We start from the raw sequence: 23741 nt of genomic DNA on the forward strand, positions 1-23741 counted from the left end.
GATAGGCCAGCAGGTCTAGATATGAGTTTTTCGACCTGTAGAGGTTTTTGGCAGTTTCCACCATCTGCTGTACTTCGCCATTTGTGGGAATTGGGGACTACTCATGACACAACAGAGGCCATAGGACCGCGAAAAGTCCCTGAATTCCTTGGCTACAAACTGTAGCCCATTTTCTGTGCGCAGTAGCTTGGGAGTGCCATGGTGTGAAAGACGGGGTCTACCAGCCGTGAAAATCGGGAATGCTCAGGGATTTTAGATAGTCTGGAAATACTCGGGGAATTGGTGCTCCCATCAGGGAATATCTGCTACAACTTTATTGAAAGGGAACGAAAGTCACGGTAATTTTCAAGGTCACGGTATATTTTGCGAATGCATTTTACAAATCATGCGGCTGCTGCAGCTCTGAGGAAAGGGCACACCTCAATGCTCTCCTCACCTTTGGAGTGAGAAAGAATTCGGCTGATGCGTGGAGCATGTGGGAACGATGACACATCGTATCATGCACTGTTGTTTAGTGGTTCTGTGACCACGCAGTGTAGTTTCGTATTCAGCACCACGTGTGGTGGATTCAGATGTGCAAAAGTTTATTTAATCTTAAAAAAAAATGTTGCCTGCCAATTCCGCTGCACAATGTTCAACATACCGGTCATAAGGCTAAACCTGTGTGCCCGTGTAGCCTGCGTCTGGCTCGAAGTGGTGCTGATGCCATTCATCAAGCGTTTTTCTCACAAAACTGACATATTATGGTGGAAACCAGCATGCATAGAAACGATTCTAGAAACTATAATAGAAAGTGAGTCATGCGGGCACAGACGCGTTGTTAGCCACAAGTGACGTGCACGTGTGCTTGCGTGTCTCCTATAAAACCCCGTTTATGCGCAGCTCACATCTCTGTCAATTGGCAAGAAAGACGTCACAAGTAGCTTTAACTTGCAAAACATCCCAGCTGATTCACACTCATTTCAAACTACACTTGTGAGTGCTCTCAGTTGGGTGTGTTGGGGAACCCAGTTTGAGAACTCCTGCTTGGGTAGATGCAGATCAAATGGGTGGAGGGTTGTCAGGAATGCATTTCGTGTTTTGCCCACTGGTAAGAATATGCGCCAAAATGTTAGAGACTTACTGTTGTACTGCTCGAAGGAATCGCTAACCTTCTTTTGTCTGATCCAAGGCTGCTCCAAAAGCACATTTCTTCCATATCCGTAGCTGCCTCACAACACAGTTTCATTTGCTCCAAATCTGCTCCGAAACAGCTTGTTTCCTGCTCCAAAAATTGCTCCAGATCCTAATCTGACTGGACCACTACTGGGGTTTCTTTAAACTTCTTCTCTAAAGCCACAGAATATGACAGTCTCCTGCTTGAGCTTACAATTGTATTCTCCATGGCCATGCCTATTGCTATGGCTATGACAGCGTGCTCACTGAATGAAAATGTTGATACTAATTAGTATCGATACTTTTATTTCCGCTGACTTCAATGTGTATGCCTTCAGCTTAGTTTTGCTCTTATGTGTAGGTCAGAGTGATTGCCACCCTAAGTGACTCGATGGGTAGTGGTCCAGTAGTGAGCTACAGGGCAGCGACGTGTAAGAAGTGTTCAACTTCAAGTTTGCCACAAGTATTGTAACCTGCCTTGTTTCTTGTTCTGTGCAGAAGAAACGTGAAGCCCCCGAAGGTCAGAGCCTACATCGTGGCCCAGAGGCCCCTACAATTGGTTTGCACCAGCTGGAGGCACGCCTGCGTACAACACTGCAGATTACACCATTGCCTGTGAGCAGATTGAAAGCTTGTGCTGCTATGGTGATGACGGTTTGAAATTTGTTTTATTGCAATAGCAATTATATGGACACTCTCGACGGGTTTTCGCCGTCGCCGTCATGGCCCGCATAAAGTCCAAATTGATAACATCCTGCCACGCATCGTATGTTCTACCGCGGGTAAAAGTACGCGAGTGGGGGCGATGAACGCGACTTAAGCAGAGATCAAACGAGCCGGCCCATCTTCGTTGCTCAGAGGGCGCATGCGATAACATCACCCCACTTGGGAGGCCTGCCATTGAAGCAGAGAGGAAATGCCCCGCCCGTCTTGAACAAGCGTGAAAAGTAGAGCTGTCCGAATAGCAAAATTTTGGGTGTGAAGCGAATTCGAATAATAAAGATTGAGTGCGAATCGAATCGAATAATTTCGAATAATTTTCGAATATTTCTCAAACATTTTTCGAATAATTCAAAGTTAAATTACAGAAAAAGTTGCAGAGAATCCCTAATTATGTTCTTGTGAGATAGCAACATGAAAGTGTTTCTTTTCGCGAGGTTGATGAAGCGCTGGTGGGGTCATAAGTATGTTCTTGTGAGATAGCAACATGAAAGTGTTCCTTTTCGCTAGGTTGATGAAGCGCTGGTGGGGTCATATTTCATAGTTGTCTTTCTTATCAAGAATGAGGCAATGTAGAGGCCGAATTGTATTTATGTACATGATTTGGTGCAACCAAAGTGTTGTCGACAACACTTTACACGTGATAGGCAGAGATGCCATTTCCTCAGCCTCTCCTCCTCTTTGAACTTCTGTGGAAGCCCAACTGATGTGGCGGACAAGGGTGTGCTCCCTTCAAGTCCGGGGTTCCAAATCTGCCTCGTAGACGTTGATATATAAGAACATCTGAAATTTTGGATGCTAAAAAGCTTCGGCGTCCAATTTTTCTGACTTCCTGCCCAAATTTCAGGTTCAAAACAGCATTAATTGGGCCCCCAACTCTGCCACATCCTTCATCTCCATATTGGAACCAGCGTTTTCTTGAGTTAATACATTTGCGACCGTAGCGGAGCTTGAAAGGCAGCTTTGCCACAATACGGGGGTGTGATGAGGTGAAGCATATTGAAAATATAGGGACCACTTCCAAACGGACGTCGACTGTCTCTTGGCTAAGTTCGACCGTAACGGAGCTTGAAAGGCAGCTTTGCCGCAATACGGGGGTGTGAGGAGGTGAAGCATATTGAAAATCTAGGGACAACTTCCAACCGGACTTTGTCTCTTGCCTAAGTTCGACTGTAACGGAGCTTGAAAGGCAGCGTTGCCGCAATACGAAAGTGTTATGAGGTGAAGCATATTGAAAATTTGAAGGAGTCACTTTCAACCGGACATTGACTGCATTTGTCTTTGGGAAGTTCGAATAGTTCGAATAGTAAAATTTCAGTGCGAATCGAATCGAATAGCAAACACTATTCGAAAAATATTCGAAATTTCGAATATTCGCACACCCCTAGTGAAAAGATGCGAGCGGCGGGTGTCACTTGAGAGCAACTTTGAACTTTGATTCTAAGGGCGCAGTCGCGCGCGCTGTCTCAGCAGCCATCAGTGGGCGGCTCTTATACCCTTCTACGTGCTGCGCTGTCAATGCGAAGAGAGACTGTGCGGAAAGAGCACCTCTCCCTGGAGCGGTCGTATTCTCTTACACCAGCGTTTTGTAGAGCAACGCGAGATCGGATCCAAAATAATTGGCTGTCAGCCTCACTTCGTATAACATTACAATTTGTTGCTATCGCCTTCATTGCTTCTCCCTTGCAGTGCAACTGTGACTTTTATCAGTGCTCTGCAAAAGAGATTTAAATGTTACCAGACAATGCCACTTCTAGTTTGTTAAACAGCAGAGATGAAAGAAAAACGAGGAAAAAGAAAAGAAAATACAGTCGATCCCGGATATATCAAACTCGAAGGGGATCGCAAAATAGTTCGATATATCGATAATTCGAAATATAAAATATGCGTATTTAAGGCTTATATTAATGCTTTGCAGATCTCAACACAGTTTCCGGAATTCGTAACAAGCGTTAACACGACAATTCGCTCACAACTAGTATGCTAAATAAGAAGGTGGCATAAAGTCTTAGGATGGTAAAACTTAAACCATCGGTAGCTAGGCGACGTGCTGTCGACCTTTTGTTAAGACGTAATCTTGAGAGAATAGCTTGTAATGTCAAGAAGGCTAAATCACTTACTTTAGAATTGTTTTTTTCAGCGAAAACACATAAGAACGAGATTCTTTTTCGAGCAATCGTTTCAGAGCAAGGCACCTGGCAAGTCGCTGTATCTAGTTATTTGCAGAACCGCTTAACCTCTTTGAGTTTTTCAGACCCTTTTCGTATGCGTAATTCTCAGACGCTAGTTCAGTACCTCTCAGAGGAGAACCCTGGCTGTTGTAAAGCTTTTAGTATGGATATTGAAGACCTTTATTACTCTTTGCCGCATGAGGACTTGTTAAAATGTGTTAATGAATGTATTAACGAACAAGGGCACGAGACGGTTTTCACCAATAAATGTTGTGTTTCTTCAGGGGCTTTTCTAGAAATTCTTTCCATGTATTTAAAGTTGATGCTGGTAGGTTGGAAGGAAGGCGTTTATGTGCAGAGATCAGGGATATCTATTGGTTGTAAGGTTCAGTTCAGTTCAGTTTATTACCTTAAAGGCCCCCCTTCGTAGGAGGGGCATTACATAAGGGGTGGGGTTTTATTTAGGTTAACAATAAGCAGTGAAAGTTGTTCTAGTATTGAAGATGATCAATAACACGGTCTTGAAAGGCAGATGATGAGGCGATGGTGACGATGTCCCGGGGGAGGCCGTTCCAGTCTGTGGCTGCTCGAAAAAAGAACGAGGCAGAAAAAGTAGTGGTGCGTGATGATGGGCGAGCAACATGAAATGGATGACTGGTTCGATGAGCTATGCTATGAGAATGAAATAATTGTGATAAAGCACGAGAGTTGCAGTGCGGCGGCGCAAAGAAAGGGGTGAAAGTCCAGATTTCGCTTTCAAAGATGAAATACTGATATCGTATGAGTAAGATGAATGAATGAATCTGGCGGCTCGGTTTTGTACCGCTTCTAATGCATTGATTAAATACGCTTGATGTGGGCTCCATATGGCAGATGCATATTCTAATTTCGGTCTGATTAGTGATTTGTACGCAAGTAATTTTACATGCAGGGGTCTAGGCGGAGATGGCGCTTGAGAAAACCAAGTGCTTTATTGGATGATGAAACTACATTAGCGATGTGGGTACGCCATGATAAATCGTAGGACAAGGTTATTCCAAGATATTTATAAGATGGTACTGATTCAATTGGGGTGTTAACGATGGAATACTGGAAGCGGTATGGGCTGTGGCGACGGGAAAAAGACACAAGTTTACATTTAGAAGGATTAAGGGTCATTAACCATGTTTTACACCACTTCAGCACGCTGTTAAGATTTGTTTGGAGATGTAGGTGATCATGCTGGTTACTGATAGTGTGATAAATGGCACAGTCGTCCGCGAACATGCGAATGCTGCAGGATACATGATCGGGCAAGTCGGTAATATATATTAGTAATAGAAGGGGACCAAGGACAGATCCTTGGGGAACGCCTGATGTGACTGGGAGAGAGTTAGATAGGTGGCCATTAGCAAAGACTGACTGAGAACGGTTAGTGAGAAACTGTTCAATCCATTGAAGAATATTAGGGTGTAGGTGCAGGTGTGAAAGTTTTAGCAAAAGGCGGCGGTGGGGAACTTTATCAAAAGCTTTCGCATAGTCTAGAAATATTACATCGGTCTGCATGTTACGGTCAAGGTTAGTGTGCAAGTCGTGAAGAAAGAGCGCTAATTGCGTTTCGCAGGAGAGGCCTTTTCGAAATCCGTGTTGTGATAGATGAAAAAAATTACAGGAATCCAAGAAACTTGCGATTTGAGAGTAGATGACATGTTCCATGATTTTACAGGGTACACTAGTTAATGAAATGGGGCGGTAGTTCAAGGGTGACTCTCTGTTACCTGATTTGTACACTGGAACGACCTTCCCCGCTTTCCAGTCATGTGGAATGATTCCTGAGGCGAGTGACTATGAAAAAATCAAAGATAAATAGGCGGCACAAATTGATTTAACATTCTTCAGTAGCTTAGAATTAATTGAGTCCATACCGGCCGATGATGAAAGCTTCATGTTATCGATTACGGATGCAATGCCCTCTTCGGAAAACGTGATAGTTGGCATAAATGCTTCGATGTTAACTGATAGTGATTGTGAAGGTGTGTCAAGTTCTTGAGTAAAGACAGATGCAAATGCGGTGTTAAATATTTCGCCACACTCATGGTCTGCGACTGGTTCGTGCGCGTCGTTAGTCAATGTGATGTCGTGAGTGTGCTTTGGATTCAAAAGTTGCCAAAATTTCCTGGGGTTGCTGGTTAGTAGCTTTGGTAAGTCATCGTGATAAAATGAATGCTTGGCGTTCCGGATCTCAACTAGATATGATTTCTCAACTTCGAAGTATTTATCCCAATCACTCTGGGTGTCACGGCGTTTGGCCGAACGGAACAACCGTTTCTTTTTATTTTCCAGCCGTTTTAAATGTACTGAAAACCATGGCTTATTGTGATTAGTATGAAAGGTAACCCTCGGAATGAACATGTTAGTGAGCACACTTAATTTATTTTTGAATACTGACCAGTTTTCATGTACTGTGCGAGTGCGAAACACGGATTTGTACTCGGAAAAAAAGGTGGTAAGGTCTTCAGTTATTGCATCGTAGTTTCCCCTGTCGTAAAGGCATATTGTTTTCGTGGTTGTGTACTTCGGAGCGGAACTGAATGAGAATAGAGCATGTATGATTTTATGGTCGCTGATTTCTGGGAGGTAACTGATAGATCAAAGGTTCTCAGGACTGTTAGTTAGTATTAGGTCTAGGATGTTTGCTGTTTCTTGTGTAACCCGTGTTGGTTCCGAGACTAACTGACTCAGGTTAAAATTTAAACATACGTCAATGAAGTTTTTAGCCTCTGCATGACATGTTAATGAAGAAATGCCTAGATTATGCCATTCAATGTTCGGGTAATTGAAGTCACCGAAGAGAAGGATACGAGCATTGGGGTAAGTGGCAACAAGTTGCCTTAGGCTATTGTTCAGGTGCCTACAGAAGTCTGGATTGGTATGCGGTGGCCTATAACAAACGCCAAGGAGCACTGTTACGGGAGGAGCGTGACAAATGAGCCATAATGATTCAATGTCGGATGTGACTTGTACAACAGAACACGTTATACCTTGCTGAATTGCGACCAGAACACCACCCCCTCGAGTACACTTTCGGTCGCTACGATACAGGCGGAATTCAGGTAAGTCAGTCAGGATTTCAGCGTCTGAAACGTTATCGTTGAGCCAAGTTTCAGTTAGTACCAGTATATTGCTCCCGGATGACGAAACTATGTTCGATAAGAGTTCGCGCTTTGGAAGGAAACTGCAGATGTTAGTAAATATCACGGAAAATGAGAGGGGTTTGGGAAGTGCCGCATGTTGTCGGTTTGTAGGCACATGGTGACAGGACGATTGCTATGCGATTTCTTTAACGGTTCTAGACAACTTATCAAAAACATAACGTTTCGGACCGATGTGCAGGGTTTTATACCACAAGGAGAACTTAGAAGATTTAGCCTTGGCAAATGCAATTAAGTGTTTCCGCGCGTGTCGAACGGAGAGCGAAAAGTCCTCGCCAATGCTAAGGTTAGTATTTCTTAATTTCCGGCCATTAGATAGGATCGAGTCCTTTGTTTTGTAACATGCGAATTTCATGATTATGGGACGATTTCTACCGAGCGAATGACGACCGAGGCGATGAGCTCTTTCGAAGTCATGAGGTCCTACGGGTATTCCTAGATTATTACTGCAGAAATCGATGATTAGTTTTTCGGAATCGTTCCATGTTTCGCTGTCAGTAGGGTCAGAGATGCCATAAAAGATGAGGTTATTTCGACGTGATCGGTTTTCCGCGTCGTCTAGGCAGTCTTCTAGTTCCTCGATCTTGCGAGACATGCTGCTTGTGTCTGCCCGCATCTTTTCGATGTCGTTTCGGAGAGGAATAAGGGCCTGGTAGTGTGCCTCTAGGTCGGTCATTCGTTTGCATAAATCCGTTATTGTTCTATCTGTAGTGTTTAACTGAGATTTGAGGCTCTGTACTTCGGTAATTACTTTGGATTGGCCTGCGGCTATTTTCTGAAGTTCTGTCAACACGGCATCGTTTCCGCTAGGGCCAGGGTTAGTTTCGATATCTCCTGATAACATCAGCAAGGAATGAATAATGGAAACACATTCGGCGGCAATGGCGAGACAGCACCGTGGGCTCGGGAACTGCACCAAGACGTAATTGCTAGATTTTTTTGCAAACAGCGTGTAGGATTTACTAACCTGCATCGAAAAGATTAGCGGGTTAGATGGCTGCGTTGAGGTGCAGTCACAGCCCACGGGGCGGTGCCTGCGGCGGGTGCGCTTTTATATGCGGCGAAGATGTTGATGTCGATGATGACGTGGCCGTCCACAATGCTTTGGGTTCCGGTAGCCACTGCTCCCCTGGCGGCATGGGCATCCCGGGCCGACTGTTGAGCGACGGGTGGTAGCATCCCGACGCCGCTGCGGAGCACGGCAGTGCGCACTCCGGTGACGCACCGGCAAAGATGCGCACCGAGGTCAGCAGTAGCTGGCTGGTGATCATACGGACAATCGTTTGCATCGCAAAGATTAGCAGGTTAGATGGCTGCGTTGAGGTGCAGTCACAGAGCCCACCTGGAGGTTGCTCCGGTTCTTAGTGATTTATAGCTTAGCAAGGTTGACAAACTTTTGGAAGGCGCCTTAGGTAGTTCGGTTATTAAGGTTTTTCGTTATGTGGACAATTACTTGATTTTTTGTAGTGGTGAGGACTTCGAAACGGTGACAACCTCAGTGAGCGAAAAATTTGAATTAAATGGAGGAGGGCTGAGCTTTACTAAAGAGGTGCCTCAGAATAATGGAATACAATTTCTAGACATTTCCTTAATGTTTCAGAAGAACCACGTGTGCTGGCAGTAATCTCCTAGATCTTCGAAACCGCTGTTAAATTTTTTGTCGAAGCACTCGAAGGTTGTAAAAAACGGCATCGCCATGTCTTGCCTTAAGTCAGCCCTCACCAAGTCGTGTAAGCACAAAGTGAGTGATAGCTTTAACGCACAGGTTACGCGTCTTTTAGATGTAGGGTATCCTCGTGATGCAGTGGCCACTGTCGCTGAGCGTTTAAAGAAGTCCATCATGTTAAGTCCGAGCATGGTTGCAGAAAGCAATAGGAATAAACGTGTTGTAGGTATACCGTACATTCATTGCGTATCTCACAGGCTAAAGAAAGTAGGATGTAGATACGGCGTTAATGTTGTTTTCACGGCTGCCAATAAGCTAGATAAGATTTGTGCCGCTGTGCAGAGGAAGAATGAGCGAGTAAAAGACAAGAAGCGGACCGATATTTGTTTCATAAAACACACCAACAAATTCACTGGTTGCCGTACGAGTGTGGTGTATAAGGTCCCTTTCAGCTGCGGCCGCTTCTACGTAGGACAGACGGGCCGATGCATTAACCAGAGATTGTTGGAACATAAGAGATCGCTAACAGGAGGCTCACTTTCTAATCTATCTTTACATTGTCGAGATTGTAAGTGCACGCCAAAATTCAATGAACGTGCAGTGTTGTACCGGCATAGAAATGAAGATACGCGCCTGATGACTGAAGCATGGCATATCGAGAATTGTGGTAGCGCATGCGTGAGCCAACCGTTGATTAACTTGCATAAAGATGAAATCAAATACCTTAACACTTATCTTCCACGTAGACCACCACACGTGCCCGATTGATAGGTTCGCCTGTTGCATGGGCATGCGCAGATAAGTTATCGTGCCTTCTTTCTTTTCTGCCGTTGTGCGTCTCTTCAGTTGTTAGTCGGCGTTTGTGGTGACCTGACTTCTTTCTTGTGTCCGTGTTTGCATGCCCTGTCTTTTTAGAATGAATACTTACCAACTAGCTCAGCTCTCTGTTATTCAAAGGTGGCAACTTCTTCTTTGGCAAGTTACCGCACTTTATTTCGCATGAAAATAGTCCGTAAACTTGTCTTGCTTCTTGCACGCCGTCGAGTTCATCAAGTCATCCTAAATATAATTGAAGCTTTACAAATTAGCAAATTGAGCACCTTCGGCGACAACAGCGGTGACTGATGCTGAACGCCGTCGTGAACTGTTTCCTTGCGGGCTTTGGTGCCAGGTGATGACTTTGGGTGCATTATGACTTCTGACAACAGCGTACGGTGCCTCAGTGAATTTTGCGACTTCGCATTTCAGGGCGCGCTCTCAGACGGGAGTACAGCAAGCGACTTCATCGGTGCAGATGACAACGCCGCTGTTTCTGACTGCATCGATGCTGCAATCAAGGCTGACGTTGCCGGGGCCACGGAAGCGGACCCGTACGGTTATGAAGCTCTGGAGCGCGGTAAGAGGTTGTTTGGCGGCAGCATTGACATCTTCATAACCGTACGGGTCCGCTTCCGTGGCCCCGGCAACGTCAGCCTTGCTTGCAGCATCGATGCAGTCAGAAACAGCGGCGTTGTCATCTGCACCGATGAAGTCGCTTGCTGTACTCCCGTCTGAGAGCGCGCCCTGAAATGCGAAGTCGCAAAATTCACTGAGGCACCGTACGCTGTTGTCAGAAGTCATAATGCACCCAAAGTCATCACCTGGCACCAAAGCCCGCAAGGAAACAGTTCACGACGGTGCTTTGCTTGACGTTGTTACAAGCACCAGTCAATATTTTATCGCTAGGAGCGGGTCAATGTTTAGTTTGACTCCCGAATGAGGATTTGTCAAGAACAAAGCGAGAAGTACACGCGTCCTCAAGCTGCAAGAGAGAACGCAGTGACGCAGCCCACAAACAACGAAGGAACAAGTCCCGACTGTCGGCATCTTGGCGATGGCGATGGCACTTGTAGCTTTGTAGCAAGCAGCCGCTGCTTTGGCGCGAAAAGCAAGAAGAAGCGTAGCCTCCGAGATGTGTTTTGTAACCGAAAGCGCCAAAAATATGTCATGACGTTGCGGATCTCGAAGGCCATGCTTCCGGGCCCGCACGCCATTGCGCGCGAACAGAGAAGGGAATGCGAACATTGCGACGAGGTTACCGAGTATCTCCGCATTCATCTCATCTTGGTGCCTTCGGCAATTGGCCCCTTTGAAAAACACTATGCACGTGCGTTACAACCTACAGATCACACATCAAACAAGCCAGTGCACTCGCAAGCGCTACGCAACCAACCAGATCAACGTAATGCAACGACACCGCCTTTTCGTCACCTGCGCGAAGAGTGGCCAAAAATAACCAGCACTCGTTAGGAAAAGTGCACTCCCTGGAGTTTAGCACGGCGCTGCGTTCGATATATCGGATGTTCCGCTGTGCGGGAGTTCAATATACGTGTGCACCAGCCCTATACTTTTGCATGGGAAATTCAAGAGGATTTCTCAACTGTTCGATATAGCCAATAATTCGATATATCCGAGTTTTATATATCTGGGATTGACTGTATAAAAATTCAGCCTTTCACCGAAAGTATGTAGTCAACAATGCATTCCTTTTTACTTAGAAGTAAAATACAGTTGTAGAGAAAAGGACAAGCCGCCGTCCCCATGATGAAGTTCCCCTCGACCTCGTGTTTATTCGAACACACTGATGAGATCCTAATGATGGTTGTGCCACTCTCCCTCTTCTGCACAATTTTAAACACCTTCTGCTCCCCCACAGTGGCGCCTGATGAAGAACTGTAGCACCCACAGATTCTAAGTATACACGGTTTGTTCTGTGGTGGCACACTCTGCACATAATTTCGCACAGCCTCCACCTCGCTATCATTCAGCTCAGCGTGGCACAGCTGCATGCTGCACTGCATTCAGATAAGCCACAGTGCCACCGCAGCGTCACCCGAGGCATATGTCACCAGCGGTGGCTATAAAACCAGGCTGCCAAGCTCGGAAGATCATCATTGCTCCGCTACCCAGACGAGCATAGCGTTAGAATGCTCGCCCGATGCTTCTGCTAGCTGAAGAAACAGTTAACGTTTTTATGTTGGGATTTGTCCTTCCGTCGGCACGACATCTCACATCAGTATTCGTATTAGTTCCAAGTCGGTCCTGGTGAGATCACCCAGGTCTCTCTGCGACTGATCTTCAAGCAATGTTTCCAACGTTTGTTCCACACCCGTGCTTTTGAACGCATGGACCTTGATGGACTTGGGCTGTGAATGAGCAGTTTTTCCTTGGCATGAACATTGTTGAAAATAGAACAAAACGACCGCCGCATCTGGGGCATACGTATCATCATCATGGGATTAGGGTGTTCCATTAAAGGGGAAGAAGACGGGGCAGCCATGGCGTCAGTCTCATTTCTTTACATTTGGTGCCGGGAAACCTGGGACCACGACTCCGGCTGGAACTGAGACCGCTAGGAGCACCCATGGACTGAAGTGACTGCAGGTGTCGTCTGGAGGTTCGCGAGACGGGAGCCCTCATGTTTACTTTGGCTCCATACTGACTCGCCCTTTACGACGATGGCCCGATGTTCGCAAGGCAAGACAGTCCATGGAGGTCAGCAACGTGTATGCAGGCGTCGTCTGGAGGCTCGCGAGACGGGAGTCCTCACGTCTACTTCGGCTCCGTACTGACTCGCCCTTCACAACGATGGCCCGATGTTCGCAAGGGAAGACAGTTCATTGAGGTCAGCAACGTGTATGCAGGCGTCGTCTGGAGGCTCGTGAGACGGGAGCCCTCACGTCTAATTCGGCTCTGTACTGACTCGCCCTTCACAACGACGGCCCGATGTTCGCAAGGGAAGACAGTTCATGGAGGTCAGCAACGTACATCTTGACAGCCCAGCCACGTGACTCCAGGCGTCGTCTGGAGGCTCGTGAGACGGGAGCCCTCACGTCTACTTCGGCTCCGTACTGACTCGCCCTTCACAACGATGGCCCGATGTTCGCAAGGCAAGACAGTCCATGGAGGTCAGCAACGTGTATGCAGGCGTCGTCTGGAGGCTCGCGAGACGGGAGCCCTCACGTCTAATTCGGCTCTGTACTGACTCGCCCTTCACAACGACGGCCCGATGTTCGCAAAGGAAGACAGTTCATGGAGGTCAGCAACGTACATCTTGACCGCCCAGCCACGTGACTCCAGGCGTCGTCTGGAGGCTCGCGAGACGGGAGTCCTCACGTCTACTTCGACTCCGTACTGACTCGCCCTTCACAACGATGGCCCGATGTTCGCAAGGGAAGACAGTTCATGGAGGTCAGCAACGTGTATGCAGGCGTCGTCTGGAGGCTCGCAAGACGGGAGCCCTCACGTCTAATTCGGCTCCGTACTGACTCGCCCTTCACAACGACGGCCCGATGTACGCAAGGGAAGACAGTTCATGGAGGTCAGCAACGTACATCTTGACAGCCCAGCCACGTGACTCCAGGCGTCGTCTGGAGGCTCGCGAGATGGGAGCCCTCACGTCTACTTCGGCTCCGTACTGACTCGCCCTTCACAACGATGGCCCGATGTTCGCAAGGCAAGACAGTCCATGGAGGTCAGCAACGTGTATGCAGGCGTCGTCTGGAGGCTCGCGAGACGGGAGCCCTCACGTCTAATTCGGCTCTGTACTGACTCGCCCTTCACAATGACGGCCCGATGTTCGCAAGGGAAGACAGTTCATGGATGTCAGCAACGTACATCTTGACAGCCCAGCCACGTGACTCCAGGCGTCGTCTGGAGGCTCGCGAGATGGGAGTCCTCACGTCTACTTCGGCTCCGTACTGACTCGCCCCTCACAACGATGGCCCGATGTTCTCAAGGCAAGACAGTCCATGGAGGTCAGCAACATGTATGCAGGCGTCGTGTGGAGGCTCGCGAGACGAGAGCCCTCACGTCTAATTCGGCTCTGTACTGACTCGCCCTTCACAACGACGGCCCGATGTTCGCAAGAGAAGACAGTTCATGGAGGTCAGCAACGTACATCTTGACAGCCCAGCCACGTGACTCCAGGCGTCGTCTGGAGGCTCGCGAGACGGGAGCCCTCACGTCTACTTCGGCTCCGTACTGACCCGCCCTTTACGACGACGACCTGAGGCTTCCGAGGTCTTGGATGTGCACATAGAGAGGAACATATCGAGAGCCCTGCACCCCGACCAGTTAATGGTACATCCGCCCATCACAAGATTTTCTCACCAATGAGAACTTCGAGACATGCGAGGCCAGGGCGACGAATTTCTGTCCCGACACCCGTCCTGTAGCCCAGCCTTCGAAGCAGCAGGAACATGAAGCGCAGGTGCAAACTACCATAACGAAGGCGGCTTCAATACTCAAGACCCTATAGGTGATTAATATTCTGAAACCTGATCACGCAGGGTTGGCCCTTGAAACCACCTGCTGTGTACCTGCCTGCCTGATGAAACTTCGCTATAACGGTCTGTAGAAGATTCGCGAGGCCAGAATGCCCAGTTCCTTTGGTATCCCAGGAAGCTTTAAGAACAAAAGGGGAAGTGAAAGCTGTACATCGCCAGCAGATGCATCGTAGCAAATGTTCTACCAAATACAGCAATGTTAGTGACCGACTGAACATCTAACTACTGAACTCGATGCAAGCCAGTTGACGAAGTTTCGAAGTGCTGAGGGACAATACTCGTCTTTCGATTCAGTGTGTTCATTTGGCGGCGGCGGGAATGTGTTGAAAATAGAAGAAAACGACCGCCGCATCTGGGGCATACGTATCATCATCATAGGATTAGGGAGTTCCATTAAAGGGGAAGAAGACGGGGCAGCCATGGCGTCGGTCTCATTTCTTTACAACAAACATTATGCAATCTCTTCCACGAGTATATGGTGTAGCTCATTTTAAGAAGTTTTCTATTTGATTTTCTCGCCTTGGGCTGCATTCACACTGGAAACATCAGCCTGCCTTGGTCTGGGCTGCTTAATTCGCTGCTGCGGCACTGTCTCGGGACTTTGCATCTGCAGTGACGGAGCCTGTACGGTCCACATTCCTCTCCCCCTTGACGTCGGCAGCTGACTCGAAGAGCTACACTTGTGAGCAATACAGACGACAGGCTTCTGGGCCTCACGGTCTTTCTTTTATTTCCTTTTGCTTGATTGAATCTTGATTTGCTTCTGTCAGGCAGCTGTACGCATGGCTGTGAGGACTGTGCAACACTAAAATCTGTTGGCTACAGCATGCACTTAATCTTAAGATCTGATGGGCTATCTTTTAGATTTCCAAAAGGTTCCCGCTTTTCAATTCTAGAAATCTCTTCCTCCACGTACACCTGAGTTGTCGCGGTTGTCTTCATGGGAGCGCTGACGAGAGCTCTAAAGGAGTTGATGAGGTCTTTTGAAGTTGAAGTTGTTCTTCGGTGTTGATCATTCAGATTGTATTCTCTGCAGTGAGAAAGTTTGTTTGCTTCCAGTATGCTGCTTTATTTTTCGTGAGGTCGACTCGTTTGGCTTCTGTGCAACAAGATTGCTATTCACTAAGCATTGGCTAGATGGTGGTGACGTAGACGGACAGAGTATTTTACCCTGTACTTCTGCTCTAATCTGTTGACTTATTGATTCCAGGTGAGCTTGCCAAGCTTTTAATGCCTCTGTGATCTTATATTCTGCTGTGACCTTTGATAGAATAATCTGGTGCACATAAATGTCGGCTTCCTCCATCTCAGCTTCCAAATTATTGATGTCAGCTGTGTCTTCCACCTCCTTATCGGTTCTCCTGAGAAGCTCATACTGGTCAGTGAAGATTCGGTACTTATTCTGCAACTCACTCATTGATGGGTGATCCAAATGCAAAACACTTTCTACGTTAGCACTGGGTTGTGTGACGGCCTTGCGTACTTGACTCCGCCTTTCAAATAGGACCTCCATGAGCCGGTCCAGTGTCGGAAGTGTAAGAAATCACTGGCTCGTAGCGTCACAAGGCAAAGAAGTCGGCATCAACGTGGGACCAGTCACAGAAGTTTCGCACGACGACATACCTGCCAAGTCTCCCGGATTACCCGGGAGACTCCCGGATTTTGAACGTTTCTCCCGGTTGTACGGGTCATAGGAAAATCTCCCGGAAATCCAGTTTTGCCCTGCGCGTCCAGTGCTTTGTCTGGCCACATGAGGAAAGTTGTCTGGCCACGTAGTAGAAAGGATTCTTCTTCTTTTTTTTTTTAACAATGGTAGAAAGGTTCAACTCAGTTTCATTGCGCATGAAGTAGCTGTGCACTTTGCGCCGCAGTGCTGCCAATGCAAACGTGTCATAGCGCTGCAGCCGCGTCTTGCCGGTGATGCGCTTCTCAGTTAGGCCCGAGGAATTCAATTTCTTGCGCTTCGGGGAGGCAAGTGGGGCCCGCAGAGCTTCAGCCATGCTATGCTTAACTGTTCGCTCGCTCACTCCGGTGAGCTGGGCGACAGTCCGGCACACTGCATTTGCAGACAAGTTACGCTGACGGCGCCTCACTCCAGCGTAGACGTTGCAGACAACTTGCTGTTCTTGACATGTGTGACCCCGAAAATGCACTGCTGAGGATTTTACTGCAGCTTTTGTACCCACGAGCAGCTGCCCAGAAAGGAGGCTATCCTTTTCTCTGTCGAAAAGAGCCCCTCTGGAATCTTACAAATAGGCGTGACCCCCCGAAAATGAATTGCCGGGGCAAAGACATCAGCCGTTGTACTCCCGTGCAAGTACATAAAAAAGGTGCGCTCTGTTTTCGTTAGGAGAGAGCGCTCTCAAGAATTATGGTGCCAACACAAGCTCGCAATGCAGGTGGCTGTGAAACTCCTCGCATGTGAAACTTACTCGCACGTGAAACAGACGATGCGTAGGCGATGTTATCGGTTTGGACTCCGTACAGATCAGCGGCGACCGCAAAATCCCGCTGACAGTGTCCATATAGTAGTTGCTATCGCAGTAGCCCCCCCCCCCCGCGGTCGGCATACTGAGCTAGTTGGTAAGTATTCATTCTAAAAAGACAGGGCGTGCAAACACGGACACAAGAAAGAAGTCAGGACACCACAAAAGCCGACTAACAACTGAATGGATGCACAACGGCGGAAAAGAAAGAAGGCACGAAAACTTACCTGCGCATGGCCATGCAATAGGCAAACCTATCAATCCGGCACGCGTAGGGGCCTACGCGAAAGGGGACCTACGCGTGGGGGCCTATGCGTGGGGGCCTACGCGTGGGAGCCTACGCCTTAAGTCATCTTTCGCGTAGGCCCCCACGTGTGCCGGATTGATAGGTTCGCCTAATGCATGGACATGCGCAGATAAGTTTTCGTGCCTTCTTTCTTTTCCGCCGTTGTGCATCTATTCAGTTGTTAGTCGGCGTTTGTGGTGTCCTGACTTCTTTCTTTTGTCCGTGTTTGCACGCCCTGTCTTTTTAGAATGCATTCTGGTTAATACGACGTCATCCGCATTGCGTAAGCATGTCTGGGTAGTGTGTCTTCTATGTAGAGAAGAATTTATTGAAGGGACCTAAGAAAGGTGTTCTTGTAACCATGTCTCTTGCATGCAATGTAGGAAAACCAACCAAATCATTTTCAAATGTCTGTTACAACAGAGTGTCTCTTGTAACAGTGTCTCTTGCAATGAGATTTTGCTGTGGTAGGAACTTTGAAGTAAAGTGGAAATTAATATAAAGGGCATTTATTCGTGCCTTCTGTGCAGGAAAGCCTGCTAACCAAGTAGAGCATGCCACTGTAACGCGTTGCAGAATCGAAAGAGCGAGTAATGCTCACCCATGTCAGAAACCTAAGCCTGTGTCGTTCACTGGTCAGGTCTCCTCATAAAACGAGGTGGATTTGAGGGAAAGGAAAGGCATTTGTGGGATAGTCAACCGCATGAAACCTGGTCAAGGTCAAAAAGATGGAGACCAGTTCTTGATGGCTCCTCCCACACAACCTCGCTGTTGGCCATCATTCATGTGCATGTGCTGTGCATACATGTACTTTGAGCTGTCACTTAATTCGCTCTCACACACTGCCAATAGCTCAGCTCCTCATGAGCTCACTTTGTTGAGCGTCCATCCCAGAAAGGTGTTGGTCCCAGGTGCGAATCCCAGACCAGGACGAATATTTCGAGAAATACATACGGGTTTCCTTGTAGCTTTGTGCTACAAGTGGGTGGATGTAAATTTTCTCTTTCTTAACCCTTTCTCCACCTTGTGGGATTCTAGAGAACTGATTTGGCATCATAACACCACTCTTGACAACAACGAAGCTTTCGATTGCCAACTGTGGCAGCAGAATGGGCACGATGGCTTCATTAGATCACTCTAGGTTCGCCTTCGCACTGTGTCAGACGTGCATCGTTTTCGGCTTCACTTGTGCCACACAGCCACTGTGAAGAGGACTACACTGGCATGGCATCATGTCGTGGTTGCCATATCGCATGCTCAACAAAATTAATTTTTTGCGTTATTTAAATTGGCTTTTCTTTTGTGCTGCCATATTGTACGAACATTCTGACGGCATATTTATGTAAAAAAAAGTAATTCGTCTGCGACTGTATTGTTAAGGAACTGCTGTACTCTGTAGCCATTGTCACTTTGGCTTTGTGACGTTACAGTTACACAGTGCAGTTATCACACCTGCTTTAGTAGACCAGTAGCTGTAAAGCTCCGCTACAGCTTGGCAGCCCTACAAGTTCACAGATGGCCCCACTATCTGCAAAATATTTCATTCTTTAATGATCACTTTCAGATATTGGTTTTTATTCAAGAGTCTTGGCCCATTTCAACATTTAACCCTCGAAATATACGGCTGATGGGGCTCTTTGAATTGTGCTAAGGTAGCAAGCTTAGCAGTGCAAGAAATGCTGTCACAGGCACATTCAGTGCTGAGTCACTTGAAATTTTACGAAAGTGAAACTAAGTATAACCTCATTACAACGGATCTGTTTACAACAGACATTCGAATATTACATACCAATTTGCAGCGTTATGCCGACTTCCGTATTTGTTCAATTGATTGAGCTTCGTTTACAACGGATTCTGGTACAACGGACATTCGGATATAATTGACTAAAATGTCAGGCCAGCAAGGTCGTCAGGACTCCTTTAGAGCGGACTTTTTTACCACGGACATACCAAATTCAATAACTTCCGACTTCGAACATCGCTTAGCATACTTTCGGGACGGGAACAGTACGCGGATATCGACGTACCGATTTAAGAACAAAGGCCGCCGATCTCCGGTATGTCAATGATCAGCTATGCCTAGCTGTAGCGACAAAAAATCGGCGCGCAGCGTGCTTGGTGTTGTGTTTTGGGACGCTGACGTGCGAAATTGCTAGCCGCTGCCACCGCTTCTCCGAGCGGTCGCTGCGCGGCGAGCTTGGCCGGGGGGTCCGCTGCAGATGCGCAAAATGCCCATCCGCGGTTCTGAGGAGCCAGCGGGCGATGCGATTCGTTGCTTGCGATGAAGGACATTGTGGCTTCTTCGCTTTCGCATGTCTGCTAGCGCGATGTTGTTGTCCGCAAAGTTCGGATTTGGCTCGTACATCGGCGCCATGAGCGGAGTTAGGCCTAGCCACGACATCGAATAGAAAGCTCGGTTGCGATGCGTGTGGCCGCCGTGCCCGATGTTTCAAAGTACGTCATGCTCGATTGCGAGTACAAAGAGTTGTCCCGCGGTGGTCTTTGTCATAAGCTCCGAAGTGCTGATAAGAAGAACCTCTAACAGCGGGTCGGAGTCAACGCTTTAACAGTCTCACGTCTGTGATGTATGCGACGAGTGCGGCACGCTATCGTAATCTGATGATTGAGCTTCTGCTTGCAGCTGCCAAACTAAAGCGTTCTAAATTATCGTCGACCCATGAACACAGAACGAGTGCGAATGCGCGCAATTTTCGACAGCCACGACCTCGCGGCATACAAGCAGCAGACGACGATCCCGAAGCAAGCATCACACCAGAAGCAGCCAATCGGAGGCCTTGAATTGAACGTCAAACATGTGCTTTTTGTGCGCTTGTTACTGAATGGAGGAGCTAGCAGAAATGGAGAACTTGAACACGGAGAAATGCTGTTTACGACAAGCCCAAAATGATGGCGCCCGGTTACGCCGTTGCCGAGCTACAATTTTGAAAACCACTTTATTTTTTTATTTTTTTGCTATTTCTTTAACTTTCGTGAAGTCAGCAAACGCAAAAAAAAATTTTATAGCACTTCTACGTAGATTTCAGTGAAGATATATATTTTGGAATCAGATAGAAAATGGGCTACAGAAACTGAAAATGCCTTTTTACAAAAATCACATTTTTTTTGGGGTCCCCCGTTGAAAATAAGACCACGTTTGTGACTCGTAATTTTCTCTGGTTATAACAGACCCATTCAGTGTTTACATAAAAGTCTGTTGTAACAGTACTTGGATTTTACATACTCCCTTTACAACAGACCAAAATCCTCTTCACTATGAAGGTCTGTTGTAATGAGGTTATACTGTACCTCCAAAAGCGATCACCCAAGAATACTGCCCAATCAAAGCTCCTCCTCATACAACAGTAATGAGTGGTGAAAACACTGAAGGATGCCGACAAAGGTGAAGAATATTTGCTGACATTTTGGCTCCCACGTGGGAGCCAAAACGTCAGTAAATATCTTTCACCTTGGCTGGCATCCTTCAATGTTTTCACCAATGTTTTATCCCAGCCAGAAAACACTTCGTCAGACCCTCAACTTCAGCACTAGTGTGTGTATTCATTTGTGAATTATGATTGCTTGGTTAAAGGTGCCATTTTTTTCCTTCATTGTGCGTGACATTAGTTTCTTTTGCAGGACTGTAAAAGTGTCCCTCATGTTGCAATTGCAGTCTCAATATTTTAGAGTAAATAAAGTAAAGCTGCTATCAGGTGCGCAAAGTAATCATATAAAAAGTTCACCCTGAGCCAAAGAAAAAGAACAGAGCTCCTCTTTCACCATTGCTGTCAAGTGGCATCTGTGCTGAATCATTCTCCTACTACTGTGCAGTTACACTGACCCCAGAGTGACATGTGCTGTATGAGCAAACCATATTCCACAAAGCACACATCTGAGCCATGCTGGGAAAACAACATTGGGATGTAAGACTCAAGTGTCCCCAAATTAGAAGCTGTAGGTCCAGTATTTCTGATGTTTATAAAGAAAGTATGTGGCATCATCATTTGAAGCATCCAGTGCAATTCTTTTTGTGACTCATGCATGAACCATGTGCATTCTTAGCCTATTTGCCTGAGCGAGTAAAACCTAAAGCCCTCTGTGCTTTCATTCAAACGCAGCTGGATGTGAGTCGTGGCAGCCGTGTTGATGCAGACCAGTCTTCTCAAGTGAGTGATCACATTTTGTTTGCACAGCTCTTATAAGATTCTTGGTCAATGGAGAACCACTCAGGAGCAATGCCATACTCCATTAATGTTGTCAAAATTTAGAAATAATTATTCATCTCTGAAATGTAGCAGCTTTGTAAATCGTCTCATGATAAGGCCATGACTGCAGAAACAAGCTAGAATGGTGACCTGTTTTATCAGACAGATATGATGAGAGCTTTATAAGGAACCCAAGCTCAAGTTCGTGCGTGCGACGATCGCTTCGCAATGACACTCGTGTGGTCAAGCTATGCGTTACTGGGGATAGTCACTGCCAGTGAAGGCGGTTTGTCGTCGACTTTGCCAGCAGCGATAAAAAGGACATGTGTGCACACGCGCTTCTCATTTGGCCCGGAGCACTGTAGGGTTGAGGCCCTAGAAGCAGCCCCGCCGAAGCGGTGACTTGGGTGAATAATTGAGAACTAGGTGCTTTATTAGATGCGTGTGATTCCTTTGTTTCCATGGATTACACTTCTAAAAGCAAAAGTTCTGCAACTTCCTATCAGCAACAAATTGACTTGACAACTGCACTTTCAACACTGGAGCTGTTTAAGCTCGAGGTTAGGCCGTGCAGAGTGAACCAAAAACTATCATCATGATCGGCCTCCACCTTCTAGCGCATTGCTTGGCCAACATGCACTCTCTTCATCCTCTTCATCTTAAGAACTTGCTAATTAAAGTTAATTGTTGATTGTGACCTTGCTAATGAATACATTGTCAATTAATATCTTGCTAATTAAAACCATGTTAATTGTGATGTGGCTAATTAGGACCTGGCTATTTCAGAACTTGCTCAATAAGATCATGCTATTAAGTCGTTGGAAATTAAGGCATTTTTACTTAAGACCGAGCTGTTTAAGAACATACTAATTATTTGTTCACTTCACGTCGCCATGAAGACATTTCGCCAAGCAATGTAGTTCTAGGCTCCCGAAGCCTTGCAATGCCTATAGCCAAACCTTTTATGGGAACCCAGCGTTTCCTTCGTTCCCAGCCCATGCGGCGCATGGCTCATTACATTGTTCCCGGTAAAGAGATTGTCATTTAATGTACAATTCTCTGATGGCCAAGCGGTCAGTCAACGTTTCAAGGGTGTTTTAACAAGCGTCAGGCTAGTCAGCAATAGCTACATTGTGACGCACCACAGATGCAATCCGAGAGCTCTGCACATGCTCGGAAGTGGAGGTGGCAGTGTTGTGGCGAAACGAGGCGCTAAGTGAATATTCCCAGTTACAATACTTCTGCCATAGATGGCACTTCCCGCAAAGCACAGTGGTGCCGCTCGATGTAGCTTTGGAAGCCTATATCTAAATTTGTCTTTACAAGTTTAACAGGTGAAAATTCTTTGTGTCTGCAGCCTCTTTTTTCGTACACTCACCTTATCAGATATGGCTGCATAGTGGTATGTACACTTTATTGATGTTCACAGATTCTGATTGGTTGACCTCGATTTGAGATTGGAGTTGCTTATATTTTGGTGGGAAACTAATCAGCTTACCTGCTGGTATTGTTGCAAAATTTAATTCCCGGTGCCTGGAAATCTACGCCATCACACTTTCTGGCCTCACCATGTTTCATAAACAGCTGTGCACCACCACATGTGCACACTGCACAAGATACTTTTCACACTTTATGTTGTCACTCCTGCACCATTTAAGAAGTATCTGGGCTAGAGACTGCAACATTCTGTTCGTGTCCTGCTTGAAAACTTTGGAACCTTTCACTGCAAAATATAAAACACAACACTATGTCTTCACATATCAAAAGCACAGTACAGTAGAACCCTCGTGATACGATCACAGCTGGTACGAATTACGGTGTGATACTAATTTGTTATATTTCCCGGCCAAAATGCATCGCTTACAGTGCAAAAATATTGGTTGTTCCGAATAAATTTTCATGCCACTGTGGCTCACACGAACGCACGAGTAACAGCAGTGGCAGTGGCTGAGCAAGCAGAGAGACCTGCGCAGATATAGTGGCCAAGCAACCATCTACGTCACTAGGCTGCGCAACCTCTAATTGGTACCCCTGCCGAGTGGACCAAACCATGCTCTGCGCACGTGAAGGGAGGCTAGGAAGTGTGCTCGAGTTAACCAGCCTTGGACAGCTTGCCGGCTTGTTCTGCGGGGTGAGGGTGGGCACGCAGCTCCCCCTACGCTGTCTTGGACACCAATCCTCAGTTGGTTTCTTATTTTTGTGTGTAAAGCCCAGAAAACACTGAAAGTGTGGCTCAGTGATGCTTTCCGCGTGCCACTTCCTGCTCGAGTACACGACGTTGACCCCACAGCCCGCTTGCCTCCTGCAGCATTCAGTAGATCACCTCACGTGCTTGTATTCGGTTTGCTCATCTTGGGAGTTTGATCTGTTCATTGCCCACATTTTGTGAAAGCCTCTGTCATTCAAGGAGCTTGACAGCCTGCATAAAGTGGGCAATGATCCGAAAAGAAAATAAACTGACCTCGCCAAGGGGTTAACTCTTGCACCGTTCACTCTGTGCACCTTTGTCGGTCAGTGTAACCACATAACAAAAAATG

General features: G+C 46.9%; 2 protein-coding genes across 2 annotated transcripts in view; one reads left to right on the forward strand and one right to left on the reverse strand.

Moving 5' to 3' along the window:
- The window catches only part of LOC119385368 (translation initiation factor IF-2-like), a 91117-nt gene that overhangs the window by 41943 nt on the left and 25433 nt on the right, over positions 1–23741 (forward strand). Inside the window, exons 7-8 of the mRNA XM_037652820.2 lie at positions 1654–1770; positions 21118–21165. Coding sequence (XP_037508748.1) covers positions 1654–1770; positions 21118–21165 — 165 coding nt within the window. The remainder of the gene's footprint in view (positions 1–1653; positions 1771–21117; positions 21166–23741) is intronic.
- On the reverse strand, positions 4433–8369 carry LOC119386531 (uncharacterized). Its single transcript, XM_049413163.1, has 2 exons — positions 5804–8369; positions 4433–4629 (listed from the first exon to the last, which is right to left on the reverse strand). The coding sequence occupies exon 1, from the start codon at positions 8208–8210 to the stop codon at positions 7353–7355; it is 858 nt and encodes a 285-aa protein (XP_049269120.1). The 5' UTR covers positions 8211–8369; the 3' UTR covers positions 4433–4629; positions 5804–7352.

This window comes from Rhipicephalus sanguineus, chromosome 3 (genome assembly GCF_013339695.2).
Source record: "Rhipicephalus sanguineus isolate Rsan-2018 chromosome 3, BIME_Rsan_1.4, whole genome shotgun sequence".
NCBI lineage: Eukaryota > Metazoa > Arthropoda > Arachnida > Ixodida > Ixodidae > Rhipicephalus > Rhipicephalus sanguineus.

Coding starts and splice junctions, on each gene's coding strand:
- LOC119386531 (XM_049413163.1), bottom strand. CDS start 8,210: ATGCAGGTTAGTAAATCCTACACGCTGTTTGCAAAAAAATCTAGCAAT.